Source organism: Anticarsia gemmatalis, chromosome 5 (genome assembly GCF_050436995.1).
Source record: "Anticarsia gemmatalis isolate Benzon Research Colony breed Stoneville strain chromosome 5, ilAntGemm2 primary, whole genome shotgun sequence".
Classification (NCBI taxonomy): domain Eukaryota; kingdom Metazoa; phylum Arthropoda; class Insecta; order Lepidoptera; family Erebidae; genus Anticarsia; species Anticarsia gemmatalis.
Genome location: NC_134749.1, coordinates 6,738,553 through 6,752,454, shown reverse-complemented (window position 1 = coordinate 6,752,454; position 13,902 = coordinate 6,738,553). Strand labels below are relative to the sequence as shown.

General features: G+C 31.7%; 1 protein-coding gene across 1 annotated transcript; it reads left to right on the top strand.

Moving 5' to 3' along the window:
• Nucleotides 1–3,597: 3,597 nt before the first annotated feature.
• LOC142973353 (flexible cuticle protein 12-like) lies at nt 3,598–12,205 on the top strand. The gene is made up of 3 exons (XM_076115005.1): nt 3,598–3,772; nt 4,695–4,819; nt 11,402–12,205. The coding sequence occupies exons 1-3, from the start codon at nt 3,758–3,760 to the stop codon at nt 11,583–11,585; spliced, it is 324 nt and encodes a 107-aa protein (XP_075971120.1). The 5' UTR covers nt 3,598–3,757; the 3' UTR covers nt 11,586–12,205.
• Nucleotides 12,206–13,902: the final 1,697 nt, after the last annotated feature.

Sequence of the window (13,902 nt, the reverse complement as noted above, 5' to 3'; positions counted from 1 at the left end):
ATATGCTATGGCGCTATGCGTCACGCCAAATAAAAAAATTGAGCTTGTTGTAGTTTTTTTTATGTTATTTTTATTCATATAAGCTTGTTAATTTCTTTACAGTCGGTGAGCAAGGGTCGTTTTTATAACTTCCCACAGATATAGCGATTTTAACTGCTTGGTTTCCGACTACTGATGATATCAGAACTGATGATATTTACAATTAAGCTGTTATTGGTTCAAAGTAATCATTCTATCATCATAATGACTGCTATGATTTATAAATTACTTCTATAAAAATTATATATTATAAGTTGTGCAATTTTCTATTAGTTTTTACATTCTATAATCAAAGTTTTAATTTATTCAATAAATTATGAATTTTAATTATCAAACGAACATTCCTCAGTGAAGCTTCCATTGTTAAGTAATATCAATATCAGTCATGTGAAATACCAATATGTCTATAAATTAAAAGTTTTATGACCGTCTCATAACAATATAACTATTATTTTCTTTGATTGTATTATTAAGCTTTGTATATGTATACTATTGACACGCTTTTAATTTAATATTAATATTATTGGACAACGTACACACGGTCATTTGATTCCAAACTAAGCAGAGCTTGTACTATGGTAACCAAATAACTGATAAACATACTTATATACTTCTAAATACATACTTATATAGATACATTAACATCCAGGCTCAGAACAAATACTCGTGCTCATCACACAAAGATTTGTCCCGGGTGAGATTCGAACCCACCACACGCGGCGCTACGGTTGTTGCGGCGAGGTGACCGCTTAAACCACTGCGCCAAACGTGCAGTTTGTTTTAGTTTTAACGTCAGATATTTTTATTATTTTTGTCACGTAGAATAGACATTAGACTCCAGAATAATAAAACTACCCAATTACTAACTAGTCAAAGAAATGAACGATTTAACAAAAAATATGCATAATTATTAAATAGCTGATATAAAACCGTATTGTTCTACCTTAGACCTAGAGAATGAATGGAAAAGAGAGTCAATGCTATAATTTAATATATTAAAATGAACTTTTTTTTTTAATAAATTATAAAACTCGATCTATGAGTAAGTGGCTCATAAAATAGATGACACTTCAATCAAAACAAGAATAAACATAAAAAACTAAGATCTTTATGACACTCGTTTGAAACGCAACCCAGAAAATCATAGGTCAGTTTTGCATAATCTCTACATACCTACGACCTCAATGTCTTGCAAAAACTAATAATAAGCAATCGCATGTACATATATCAGCAAATGTTCAAAACTATATTATTTATGTGAATACAAAGTCATTTTATGAATATATACGATCAAATATATGCAATTTGTTTACTAAGCGGTAATAACTTGATGGCAAAATATGTCATTTTAATGGTGATATCTATTTTTATATGATGTAGCATTGACCGCAAGTCTTTGCATCCTTTAAGGTTAACTGAAGTTTCTGAAGCTAATTTTCATTAAAGTCTAGTAAAGAAGAGAGACTAGAGATTAAAAAGAGATTTCTACAGACGTATCACTTTACTGTATACCATTTTTGATTATATCTATTAAAATATAATTGCTCGTGTTATTGTTTAGCTTTGTATTTTATAAATACAAGACCAATACATCCTTCATTAAAAGTGGCACTCGTATTTTTGTATTCTTAATAATCACAAACTTCTGAAATTATAATACACGAACAGAATCTTTTCTATTTTTATCTTAGTCATATTTTATATGTATAGTTTAGATGAACTATTACAAAATGTTAGATTTATTATATATTTAATCGTCTTTAAGCATCGACCTTGCTCCTTTTGATTGTTAATTAAATATTATGAAACTTACATTAACATATTGCACGACTTTGACACTTCTACATTTTATAAGCCACTAAGTTTAGCCCACGACTAACGTCCGTATAGAAAGATTTACCGGGACATTAAGTCTTAAGTTTGTCTATCCAGGATATAAACTTTATGTGTACCCATCAAAATCCAATAAGTACTATAACGTAATTAAGTAAATAGCATCCATTCGAATATCTTAACATCCAAACTTTCGCAATAATATTAGTAAGATACATACCATATCTCTGTTGCCATCAGTTCTGTGAACGTCCTCAAAAGAAAAGTCATACAAAGTCAAAGATCACTCATCAGCTCAATTATTACGGTATATATTTATAAAAGCATTTATTATGTTATTCTGCACTACTTAATTATGAGCGTCAATAAAACAAATTGCTTCAATTTGTCCGCTAACACGGATATGCTTAAGATAATAGATGGTGAATTAAATTGATCTAGAAATATCGGACTTAGATCATCGCAAACGTAGTTAGAAAAACATTTCAAGCAAACTTAAGAAATAGGGTTTTATGTTTTCAAATATGACATTTTCACCAACTACAAGTACCTTTATATGTATAGCAATTTGTAGTGATTACTTATAGTTGTAACTCGTAGTATCATGCATTTTTTATAAACCTACATAAGATTATTTACGTAGCTGTTTTCATTTTAATGATCAACCATTGATATCCCTCCATTCGTTCATGTTGCATAAAATAAATAAAAATCAACCTTTAGTCATATTTTATACGACATAACCTGCACTTTAGTAATAAACATGTACACGGATATCGTTATAATAAAGAAGTTAACAGCAAATAAATAAACTAAATGCACGCCACGATCAACGACAATTACATGCATTTGAGTTAAAAAAGCAAAAATTGCTAATAAACTCACTCATAATAATGGAAACTTGCGGTTCTCGTTATCCACTTGTACTGTAAATTTTGTGAAGGTGTTCAGTGTAATCAGCACACGAGTTATGGAGTACTGGATAAGGCCTGTTATTTATTCAAATATATCCTTTTCTCCCAATTAACGAAATGCCTGCCGATAAGATTTTGTCAACCATGGTATAATAAATTTAAATCAAACATCTGTATTATACTGTTGCTGTATATTGTAACTAATATTAGAGAAAATTCGGACGTCTTCAAGTTCGTTTCCCGGCAAAAAGATTAAGCAATTATAAAACATCTTTATTTAGACGATGATGTTCAATAGTTTTTATACCTGTTGAGCATTATAGTGCACTTATAAAATTCAACTCCAACAATTATGTTTGTTCATTCACAACTTCGAATAGATTAAGTATGTATATGATACCGATTTAGTGTAATTCAATTTCTCCAGTTACCCAATATCCTAGGTTCTAATTCAGCACTAGGCTTTTGTGCAACCTGTTAGTGGTTAAAGCCCCACCACTGCAATCGTTACCACTTTTCTGACCCCATGTATATACATGACACCACACACGTACTCGTACTACTTTACCCAAGTACAATTTGTCGCAGTTAGCAACACTTAGTCATAAGAAGAAAACCGTCTTTTCTACGGTTGTTCCTGTAACAAAAGTGTTCAAACATATTACTTTAAATGCTCAGTCTTTGTCCATTGTGCCTTTGTATAGGTCGGGTTTTACCTTGTTACTCACAGAACTGTAACGTAGCATCCGAGTGATCTTCGATCCATTCATGTGTCGATCTCTTAATAGTTAGCTAGAATTAGCTCAGTTTCAGCGCAGGCGGAGCACAGCGCACGCTTGTATGCGTCCACCAAGCGCACACACCGGCCACTCTTTATATATAAGGAGATCTTGCGAAACCGTTAGCACATTCGGACTACAACCTGTCCAGGAAGTCACCTGCTTCTTTTGTCATCTGTGAAACGCGACAAGATGCTGTTCATTCTGGTAATTATTGTACCAAGTTGTGTGTTTCAACGTGTGGCGTCTATCGGTATACAATCAAACAGTGTCAAAATTTGCATCGTAAATTGTGCCGATAAATGAGTGTTCGAACTGTCGACCTCCTGTGATTGCGCGGTGCCGGCGAAGATGTGATGTTGCAAAAACCTACGACTAGTGTATGAATGTTTAGATTTACTTGATGTCGCTAGATGAACAGGTTCTGACCTTTGCTGCATCCACGCCTTCTGTGATCATGCCTATATCATTAATGTGTTGAAATCGTCCCTTATGGGCAGAAACAAACTTTTCAAAAAGATTGTGCGATACTAATAGCTCATAAATAAATTATTTCTAATGCTTAATTGCACATTGTGATCCTTATACAGTCAAGTCATTTATGAGAATCAAAATATTTTTCAATTTATACTTTGTAGTTGTATTATAATATGTAGCTGTATTGTATAATTAGATGTACCTTATACTAATATTAATAACATATTATTTGTTAAAGTTAATATATTATGTTTGACGACAAAACGAAGGTCGCTAACATGTATCTAATCGCCATAAGAATATTCGATAAACGTACGGATTTCATTTCAAAACAAAAACATTGTTGTGATGAACTCAAAAGCTTGCTATTTTGGGATCAAGGTTGAAATTTCTACATATATTCTAAATACACTATTCCATTTATTGCACACCATAAAATTTCATTGATCAATCCGTCTAGTTATAGCAAAATGCTTATGCATTCACGATGAAAGAGATGTTAGTAAGCGTTCTTTAAATTGAACAATCTTATCAGTATGTTAATTTGGGAGGTGCATATTTGTACGAACGGGTTTCATTGGTATGTGGAAGGACCTTAATTGTGCATAAGTAAAATTGATTATTTTAATGCATCGTTTTGATAATATTACAGTTCGTGATATCGACCCTGCTGGTGCACATGTTCGCTGCCAGTCCCGCGGTTGATAACCAGTCGAGAGCTCAAATCGTGCGATACGATTTTGACACATCCAACATGCCGAACTCTTACAGATACAAGTAAGTTCCTTTTTTTAATGAAAGTCGCTCCAGAGAGCCGATAGTTCGGGTTAAGGCATAACAAAAATATTTTAGCGTGACGCAAAATCTTTTTTAAATAGCCTATGAATAAAAAAAATACGCGGATTTCAGCAAGAAAAGGTTTATCTGGAGAGCAAATTATAGAGGATATATTATACATATCGTTAAGTTTAACTGCAATCCGGGACTCTATAACATTTATACAAAAAATTCAAATCTATCGATGCGTGTTACAGAAACATGTTTTTACTCCGTAAATATTTAAATTACCCGAACCTTTTTGTTATTGGCAAATACTTGTTAAAGTGTTAAATATATATTTGACACTTTAACAAGTATTAATCCTGTCAGCGCTTTCACGCGAAATTTTAATGTATTCCAACAGTAACTTCAATATTTACCAACGTGCATATTCCCAATTACAAAATGCCCAAAAAATTTAACACAATTTTTACCTGTAAATCTGAACCTCAAATGACAAAGAGAGTAAGCTTCTATTGTAACCGTTTCCAAAAAGAATTCCAATACATTTAGTACCAACCTATATTTTTTTTCAATAAGATCCTTACAGTTAGGCAAATCGAGTAAAACTCGATTATGTTATCTAGGATTTGATTTCGGCAGTTCATGAGTCTTAGTAATTTGTCAATGGGGCACAAACAAAATACGGACATCTCAAAAATTTAATAATTTACCGTATTTTTAATAAATCAAATGACAGCGCGATTAATATCGAAAGTATATAAACATACAGAAAACGGTAGTTAATTGAAAACACACAAGGATTTTTTATTAAGTCATTAATTTAACGATAAACAAGTTAATCACAATATTTTCGTATAAACTTTGAACATATGAATTATGGGGTATTTAATTCTTATACTTTGTATACATTAAAATAAAAAAAAACGAACAATCGTAATTTTATTTAAAGCGAAGTATTCATTAAATAACAAGGATATGTGTCATGTGTAATACCAATTATCACGTGAGGTTAATGAACTTTTTCATGTTCTCGATACCACAGATTTATCAACACAGCCTTTCCCGCTTCAAAATTATTTTAAAGAATGTGAATACAGAACGACTTCATTTTGTTTAGAGCCAGTGCATCAAAGAAAGAAACGATTTCAGTTAGATTTACGAGTTATACTAAAATTTATTGACTTCCAAACAATTAACCGTAAAAATAAAAATATTTCTAACGGCAAAATCATAACTATATGAAGACGTATCCCATGTTTTAACTATATAAATTATTCATTCTAATTAAATATTTTGACTCTCTGACTTTGCGTAGAAAAGTGTTCGTCTAACGATGATTAAATAATAGACGATCATTTTATAATAACATCTTATTCCTTCAAAAATAATTTTAAAATCTTTTCATATTTTTGTTAATCAATAGCAGACTACAACATATAATATAAAACCATGTAAAAAAAAAACGCCTAGAAATTATATCGTCTGTTGCTAGTTTCTTGAACGCCCATGATAAACATACCAGACGCTTAGCAACTATCATTTACAAATCAATAAAAAACATCACTTTATACCTAAATTCCGATTTACCAAATTTACATTACATTAAAGAAATCTACTCAAAGGAGCTAATAATAAGGCAGGATAAACTCTTGCATTATTACGCGCCACGGTCAGAAGCTCCAAGTATAGGTAAACTGAAATATGACACGGCCTATGTTTTGTCACACAGTCACTTAACATTGCAAAACAAGCTAACATCGCGACCGCACCTCAACCATTAAAATAATTAGCATGAAAACTACTTTCTTATAAATTATAGCCTTTCATTCATCATAAATTATGTTATAAATTGACTCACGCAAAAAATTAGATCACATTCTTCAATCAAAGCTTGTTATTTTGATAGAAACAATCGGAGAATCTTGTCAAACCGGTCCGCCCACATCTTAGACCAGTCTTTGATCTATCTTCAGTCACTTACCGACTTACACGATTTAATTATGATACAATTTGTATGAAAAATCAATAACACAACACAGGTCGTGATATTAATTCAATAAATCAGTCTATTGATGTCTTAATTTTGACAGACGGGTCTATACAAGAACCATTTTAATATGATAGAAAGATTAAATCAAGATTAATCAAGTTTATTAAATATTTCGTCTGGAGATTGGTCTATTATATTTCATATCAGAGACATTATATAGAGAAGAATAGATTTTATTGTTTTGTGAACTGTTTTATTTTTATTTTATTGTTTTGACATTTAGCCAATTGTGTTTCACTTAAACATGCGCGTTTGTACAAACTTCTCCTTCAAACTTATGGTCACGTGCCAATAAAAACAAGTCTTAAATTTATAAAGTAACTTACATGTATATCATTAATATTAAATACCAATACATACGCTACATAAGTAGGAAGTATATTTTAAAATATTATTATATTTTCTCGTTATCATGTGTAGTAAATACGTTTCTAAAATTTTAGCATCGAATCCAATAATCATTGAAACATGGCAAAGGCTTCGCTGAGATTTTGAATAAACCACTAGCCGCGGTCCTATAAACAGATCTATTTAATCGCGGTGAGCAACATGTAGGACGTGCAATTTATATTAATGTACTAATTTGGTTTTCTAGTTTACTTGTAAACAGGGCAACTTATCACGTAACTTATCACGAAATAATACGTTTTAACTAGCTATTACACAAGGGTTAATGTAACACTAATGTCTTATACATCCTCGACACGTTTTAAAACAACAAAAACAGGATAGTGTTAAAGTACACAAATAAAATGACAACATACATTTAGAATACTAAACGAAAAGGAAAGCAAACGCGTCTGAGTCACTCATCACATAGATCGCCGAAGTAAATATTTGGCGGACACCGCGGAATGTCATGTTTATGTAAATTGGCTTTATATTGTCCTTACGTGTGCAGGTGTAACCTGATAATCCGAATACGTGCTTCACCATCAACCTAGGTACTAAACCGCTGTTTATTTGGAAAGCAAATATTTAAAAAATCAGTCTTCCGTGACATGCGCGGTCCTGCTTTTGCTTTATGCGTATTTATTTGCATTTGACTAACGTAAGGTCATACAAGATCATGTGCACTCTATAAGCATTGCTATTGGACAAATACGAAGTGGTACAATATTTGCATTTCATTATGGTACTTGTGGCGCTAAATATTATTGTCTACAAATTATTAAATAATACTTCATTTATTGAATAAATTTTCCCTGGTTAAACTTTGTAAAGATATATTTCTAAACGTAAAAAATTCACGATTTTTATGGCACTATTTATATTCAAATAACGACGACACTTTCAATAGTGGCGGGTGTTATAACAATCGAAATTGGCCGGTCAGCTGCATACATTTAGCACAGATTTAAGTGAGCTATCACCTCGTAATATTTATTTTAAAAACATAGTAACATACACATACAACATTTTAGATGCGAACATAGATACATAGCGCTGTTTTGCGATATGATCGCTTTGATTTAATGGGAATTAATAAATGATTACTTAATATTAATCTTAACTTCCAAGACACTCTATAAAATTAGTTCCTGTATAGTACTGAAAATCGTACTGAAACTTGCATAGGCCTTTTGAGCCACGAATAAAAGTGCACTACCTGACGCCACCTTAATCATCTGCAATAGATAAATACAGGCTGATCACGAGTACTCAAAAATGGTCTTATTTATCGACTGTTCTGTTTTAAATTCAAGATGAACGAGTCGGCCTATCGTCATTAATTCTGTTTAATAATACATTTATGTTTATTTTGACATTAGTCCAAATAAGTGAATTTATTATGACAACTTAATGCAATTTTATGCAAATACTTATACATTCGTAGAATATTTATTTTAACACCTTTAATAATATCAAGGTTTCACGAGTGGTCACGTGAAAATCTATGACGTTCATAATTTCATAGATATTGCATCAAATGGTTTTTTTTACTTGGTATAAACAAATTTGGTTTTGTAATAGATATAGATCATACTGGCATATTCTGTCTATGGGGTTTAACAGTCTATTTAAAATAATACTCGCTGCTCGTATAATCGAGTTGCAGAGTTTAAAGAATTGTCTATAAAACAGCTGACTTACTACCTACCTACCTACCTACCTTTACCGACAATTCTGCAAACTATATTCATAAATATAGCTTTATCTAAAAGAACTGTTTGTATTCAACCTCTTTTTTATAACAGACAAAAGCGGAACAAAGGTTTTATAATAAATTTTACAAGTTGCGTGAACATAAATTTTATATATACAAATCGCCATAATATATTGCTATATTGCCCTAAATATTTGTCATTTCACACATAAAGGATCACGTTAAACACACCTGTAAATAAACATAATTCGGCAGTTAGGGATTCCAATAAACACCAATTTCACTGATTAGTCAAATCATTCACTTTCATATATTTGTATCCCACAATAAACATATGACCCGACATACCACCAATCACGTATATAGCCCACTTATTTAAAACTGTACAGCAAAATTATGACAAATTATTAACGTTTTTATTTGAACTTATGATGAGACTTCGTACCGTTATCATGGTAATATTATTTAAATATTATCGTGACATTTGACAATAAGAAACTCGTATTAAGTTCGACATGAAAACATACATCAGCTTATATTAGACGTTCTTAGATGATATAAACATTGATAATACAGAACGATGAGTCAGACTCATATCGAACCCGGATATCAAGCATCACTATTATAAGCTCATTATCTCAAAAACATTTAACGTCATGTCACATTAAGCAATAAAAACGTACAGTAACATTGTCATGTGGGGAACAAAAAAAGGAATATACGGTACGCCTCCTCCAAGTTGAATGTCCGTTTGCGGCTCCAATACCCTTGCGAAGCCGTTACTTGTATGAGCACACGCCCCAAATTATGCTGTACTTACATTTATAAGAACAACATTGTTCCGAAAGCGCCATCGATGTCGAATTTCACTTAACTCTCAATAAGATAATGGCCTGTTTATTTTTTGTCGACGCTACGGGACTCGTTTCTGATTTTCTCTTGTACACATAAACTTGAAACCTGGAGGTTGGAATGGCACATTACTGGGCCTCAAAATTCTTAAATTCAAGTTTCATTTTTATTTATGAATTTTATAAATCGGGTCGGATCGTTATCGTGTTTATTAATTAATGTGTGATAGCATATCTATAGATTTTTATTATAATTACTAACTTTATCACGTTTAAAATAAGCTTTTCCTAAAATTAAATAGCGAACTCACGAATAAAAAATAAATCTAATTCTAGTCGTATTCGGTATTTTTTTCATGTTAAGGTTAGATGATATCAATAACAATTTAAGACGCAAAACTATTTCAATAATTCGATAAAATTATAATTCTCTAAAAAAAAGTTCCCTGAACTTTACCTAAATAGACGACCGCTCACGTGTATGCTAATATGGGTATATCCTATGAAAACAACACATTTTTAGGCTATTACATCATACCACCAAAAACGTACCCACTCTCTTAATATCACCATAATTGAAGCTTTTTTTCTGAATGACGTAATTTTATAATGACTTGTGTTTGTTCAGACACGTGTAATTATAATATGAATAAATTCACGCTGCAAACGTTTTATCGATAAACTCATAACTATATAAATACTTGAAGATTTCTTGGGATGACATTCTGAAGTCCGCATACAAACAATTTGTTGAACAAAGTACCACATTTGCCCAGATTTTACATCTAATGACTTCACTGTTCAATAATATATTTAATTTTAGTATTTCTTACCTATATGTTCTAGGCCTTGATTTGAATGTCAAATTCTCATAATAAACATCTTCGCTAATAGTACTTCATTATATTGAGTAATTAGTAAGCGGATTAGTTCATCAAAGTTTTATTAAAGTGTTTATAATATTAATATGTTTTTATAAATAAATAGCTTACCTAGTTTAGCATTCAGACCTTGTAACACAACAGTTTCTACAAAACCCATCTTACTGGGGATTTTAAGAGAAGAACTGAGTATTTAGATATCATCTATATCATTTTGGGTTTTTATTTTAGTAGGTGAGCATTTAAACAACGATGAAGCGGTTTTAAAGTTTGTAAAGTTTATTGACCTGTATTAAAAAATCTTACTTAATTAGGTATTAAATCTTCGAGTACTTAAATAAATAGATATGACACAAACGCCTGACATTTTCTATTTAGCTTGAAGCTACAAGACTGTTTGCCTTTTATCCATTGAATAAACAGCAATGACTCGAAATATTGTTTAAAAAATCAAAAACTGCCAAGAATCTCGCAGTAGATTTTGACATTTTATATGTTGTGTTTAAAGTCCTGCGGTCTGCTAGATATTGTTACTAGAAACCTGAGTCCTATAACTTTCAAATTCAAGGCTGGACAATAAATAGCCTTTCACTCTGATCTCCATTTTTCTCGGTAAAGAGTTGTATCTTTGCTATTATCTGCCTCTTTTAATAGTATTATACTAATTCTTATTCTACTTAATTTCAGTTACGATGCTACTGATGGCTCATCACGTAATGAACAGGGTGCAATACTGCAACCGGGTACCAAGGACGCAGCCTTAGACGTCGCAGGCGCCGTGCGCTGGTACAACGACAAGGGACATCTTTACGAAATGACGTACAAGGCCGGCAAGAGAGGCTACAGAACAATAATCAAGAGGTTATCATAATATATAACCAGCAATGGAATGAAGACATCAAGTATTAGCTCGACTATTGTTCGATAAAGAAAGACTGGACAAATATTTTAATTTATTATAACTAGGATTGTTTTTTGGCTTAATTAGGTCAATCAATTTATGTATTTATAAAGCCAGGCATAAGTAATAGTGAAGAAAATATTGTAAACGATATAATTGCACTAGGGTAAATGTGCACAATAGTTTAGACCGGAATAAAAGTGACATAATTATGTCTGGAAATACTATTTTATTATACAGAGATTTTAATAATATCACAAATAATATTCTCTAGTGATTCTCTATCTCTATCAACTATCGACAACCGGATAGAAATCGAGAAATGTATTAGACAAATCCGATAAGCGCCTCTAGTGGGCGTCGTAGGAACTATTTTTGCCGTACCATATAAATGTCAAACTTTCGGTAATTTGCGACTTTCCAGATTTATCCCAAGGCGTAAACCTATTGGAGGTATAATTTAAATAATGATATTAATGTGACAGTGCCTGCGGAAAATTGATCTTTGTCCTAGATATCTAAGTATTAGATTATTTAAAATTATGTAAGTTGTACAACTAATTCTTAAATTATTAAAATTTTCAAACATTTATGAGTATTTATTTCAACCGCAATCTAAACGCTGCATGTCTAGGAGAGCCATAATTTAGGGTAAGATAATGAAAATGCAGTGTACATTTAATTTCGTGTAGAATAATAAACTTGAGAGCAGTCTTATCGCTAACTGTACCTAACTTTATGATTGAGGAAAATAATTATGAGATTTCATTAAATTGCTCATTTACCGTTGTTTTAATGTCAAAAAGTTCTGCGTGTTATTATTTCACAGGTCAATGCACTTCCATATGCGTTGTTCAACATTTTCATTAGTGATTGGGATACGAAATTCCATCAGAGTCATCGTTATACTATGATGGATAATTTAATACATCGATTTTACAAAGCGTCTTCATTTAAGGTACTGCCGCTCTCTCGCAACGATACTGAAAATGACAGTCTAGCATTTACGGTTCGATTCCTGTGAAATTATTCGCGACTATCAAATATAGAGATCTTCTCGAATAAATATTGTGTTTTTGTGTAAGGAATTCTTCTAACATCTCTTCGGTTTTGTCAGTTAACCTTAACAATGAGTAATACAAACTACAGACTATACAGCTTTGAGCACGCGCGATAAAATAATACGGACTTACCATCCTTGGATACCAGACGAGAGTACAGTAGTGTCGTCACATTTTTTGACTAACTAATTCTATTTTCTGTGAATTAATAATAATGAAATCATAAATTAGCATGCACTGTGCACGTGCATTACTGTAAAACGGCATTTTCATCTTAACGAACAATTTTATAAATAAATCGGAGCCCTCCGAGACGGGGGCCTCGGGGATCGGGGACTCAGGGAATAACCCAAACAGCAAACTGACTACTCGAATGCCTAATACCTACGTATTATTAAAAGCTTGATTTGCCAAAAAGTAACGATTTCAGTTGGGTACACGTAATAAATTATCAACAATTATTTATATTTTTATTATTTTACTTAGACTTGAGGTTGGGTTGATTGGTTTCTACATGAAACCCATCGATATATGGTCAATAGTAGGCTTTAGATAGTTATACTTTCTAATAAAGAAGTTTGCCTCTTAGTCGCTTAATTTTTTTTATTTTGATTTCGGATTTATTACTACAGACTTTTATTTACTATACTATGCAAACAAGACACACAGCTAAGCCAAATATCTACTGGAAAACCATTTTGATTATTTCTAAAGAAGAATAAAATTATGTTAAATTCGTGGACCACACAAATATTACTCAGAACTGTGTGGATATTTGACCAGCACTGTATACAATGAAGTGATGACCATATCAAACCAACAACACACGCACTGCCATTCATAAAAAAATAGATCAATAGTAAGACCGTCAAACAAAGGCACAGTAGGACCAATTAGTCTATTCAAAATTTGAATTTCCTGACATAATTCGGTAAGGATGTTATCCAGTAGTTTTCCTTTTTTCGTCAAATTAATATTCACGCGCAATTATCCTTCGTTTATTTGTATAAGTACTTAATCTAGGTGCTCCGTTATTCAAGGCCAAACAAATTAGGTAGTCTAATGTATTCCTTTTTATTTTAATAGTTATCATGCCGGGAGTACACTGTTTCAGACAGATCAAAGTTAGTTATTATTTTTAAAATAAATTTTATATATGAAACTGCGATATATCACCTAACCGTTTAAACCTTTGTTAATGATATGAAGAAAATAATTAAGACTGT

What these genes read in the sequence shown, in the direction of transcription:
- LOC142973353 (XM_076115005.1), top strand. An exon ending in CCGAACTCTTACAGATACAA is followed by an intron (nt 4,820 to 11,401) that starts GTAAGTTCCTTT and finishes ACTTAATTTCAG; the next exon opens with TTACGATGCTACTGATGGCT.